The sequence below is a fragment of the Opisthorchis viverrini genome (assembly GCF_000715545.1).
Source record: "Opisthorchis viverrini unplaced genomic scaffold opera_v5_55, whole genome shotgun sequence".
Classification (NCBI taxonomy): Eukaryota; Metazoa; Platyhelminthes; class Trematoda; order Opisthorchiida; family Opisthorchiidae; genus Opisthorchis; species Opisthorchis viverrini.
In genome coordinates this window covers 678387-678975 of record NW_008751709.1, presented here as the reverse complement: position 1 = coordinate 678975, position 589 = coordinate 678387, and the positions used below count along the sequence as shown (strand labels likewise).

At 47.5% G+C, this 589-nt stretch overlaps 1 protein-coding gene across 1 annotated transcript in view; it reads left to right on the top strand.

The window, feature by feature from the left end:
* The window catches only part of T265_03615 (hypothetical protein), a gene marked incomplete at both ends in the record, with an annotated part of 6002 nt that extends 5663 nt beyond the window's left edge, over nucleotides 1–339 (top strand). The window contains one exon of the mRNA XM_009168150.1: nucleotides 180–339. Coding sequence (XP_009166414.1) covers nucleotides 180–339 — 160 coding nt within the window. The remainder of the gene's footprint in view (nucleotides 1–179) is intronic.
* Between the last annotated feature and the right edge of the window lie 250 nt (nucleotides 340–589).

Here is a 589-nt window from a genome sequence, read left to right as displayed (position 1 = left end):
GACAAGTGGCTGGAAAATTCCCACCTTCGACTTAGTAAAAATACATAGTTAAATCCATCCCTGAGATTGAGAAAAGTTCCTTCTTTTCCCCTCGTATGAAGGGGCCAATTTTCTGACTTGAGACCATCACTGTTTCTATGACCTTTTAGACGTTCTTTCATGTCCATGTCTACTTTTAGCGGACAACTTGAAATCCTGAAGTTCAACATCAGTGCTCCAGATGAATGTGAACGCCGCGTGGCTGTGGTCGTTGGACTGCTAGCCTTCTCTAAATGGCGAAAAGCGCATCCATATGTCATTCGGAGGGGACTCAGCATACACCTTCGTCGTGCGTGTTGAGAATGGGCCAGAAGACATCACGAGGATGGGTGCCAGAAAGGACTTATGTATATGGCTCTCTTCAAACTCGTTCTTCCCACTGCACCATGAGAAACCGTCCCAAAAAGCGTTCGCCGTTTACGGGTGATTCGGTACACCTTCTTCCGTATCACTCGCATGGACTTCCAAACACTCTACGGAGCCTATGTCGTACAACCTCTTGAATGTGCAGGCTAAGTCGTCTACCCGGGATGCAAGAAGGACATGGCCT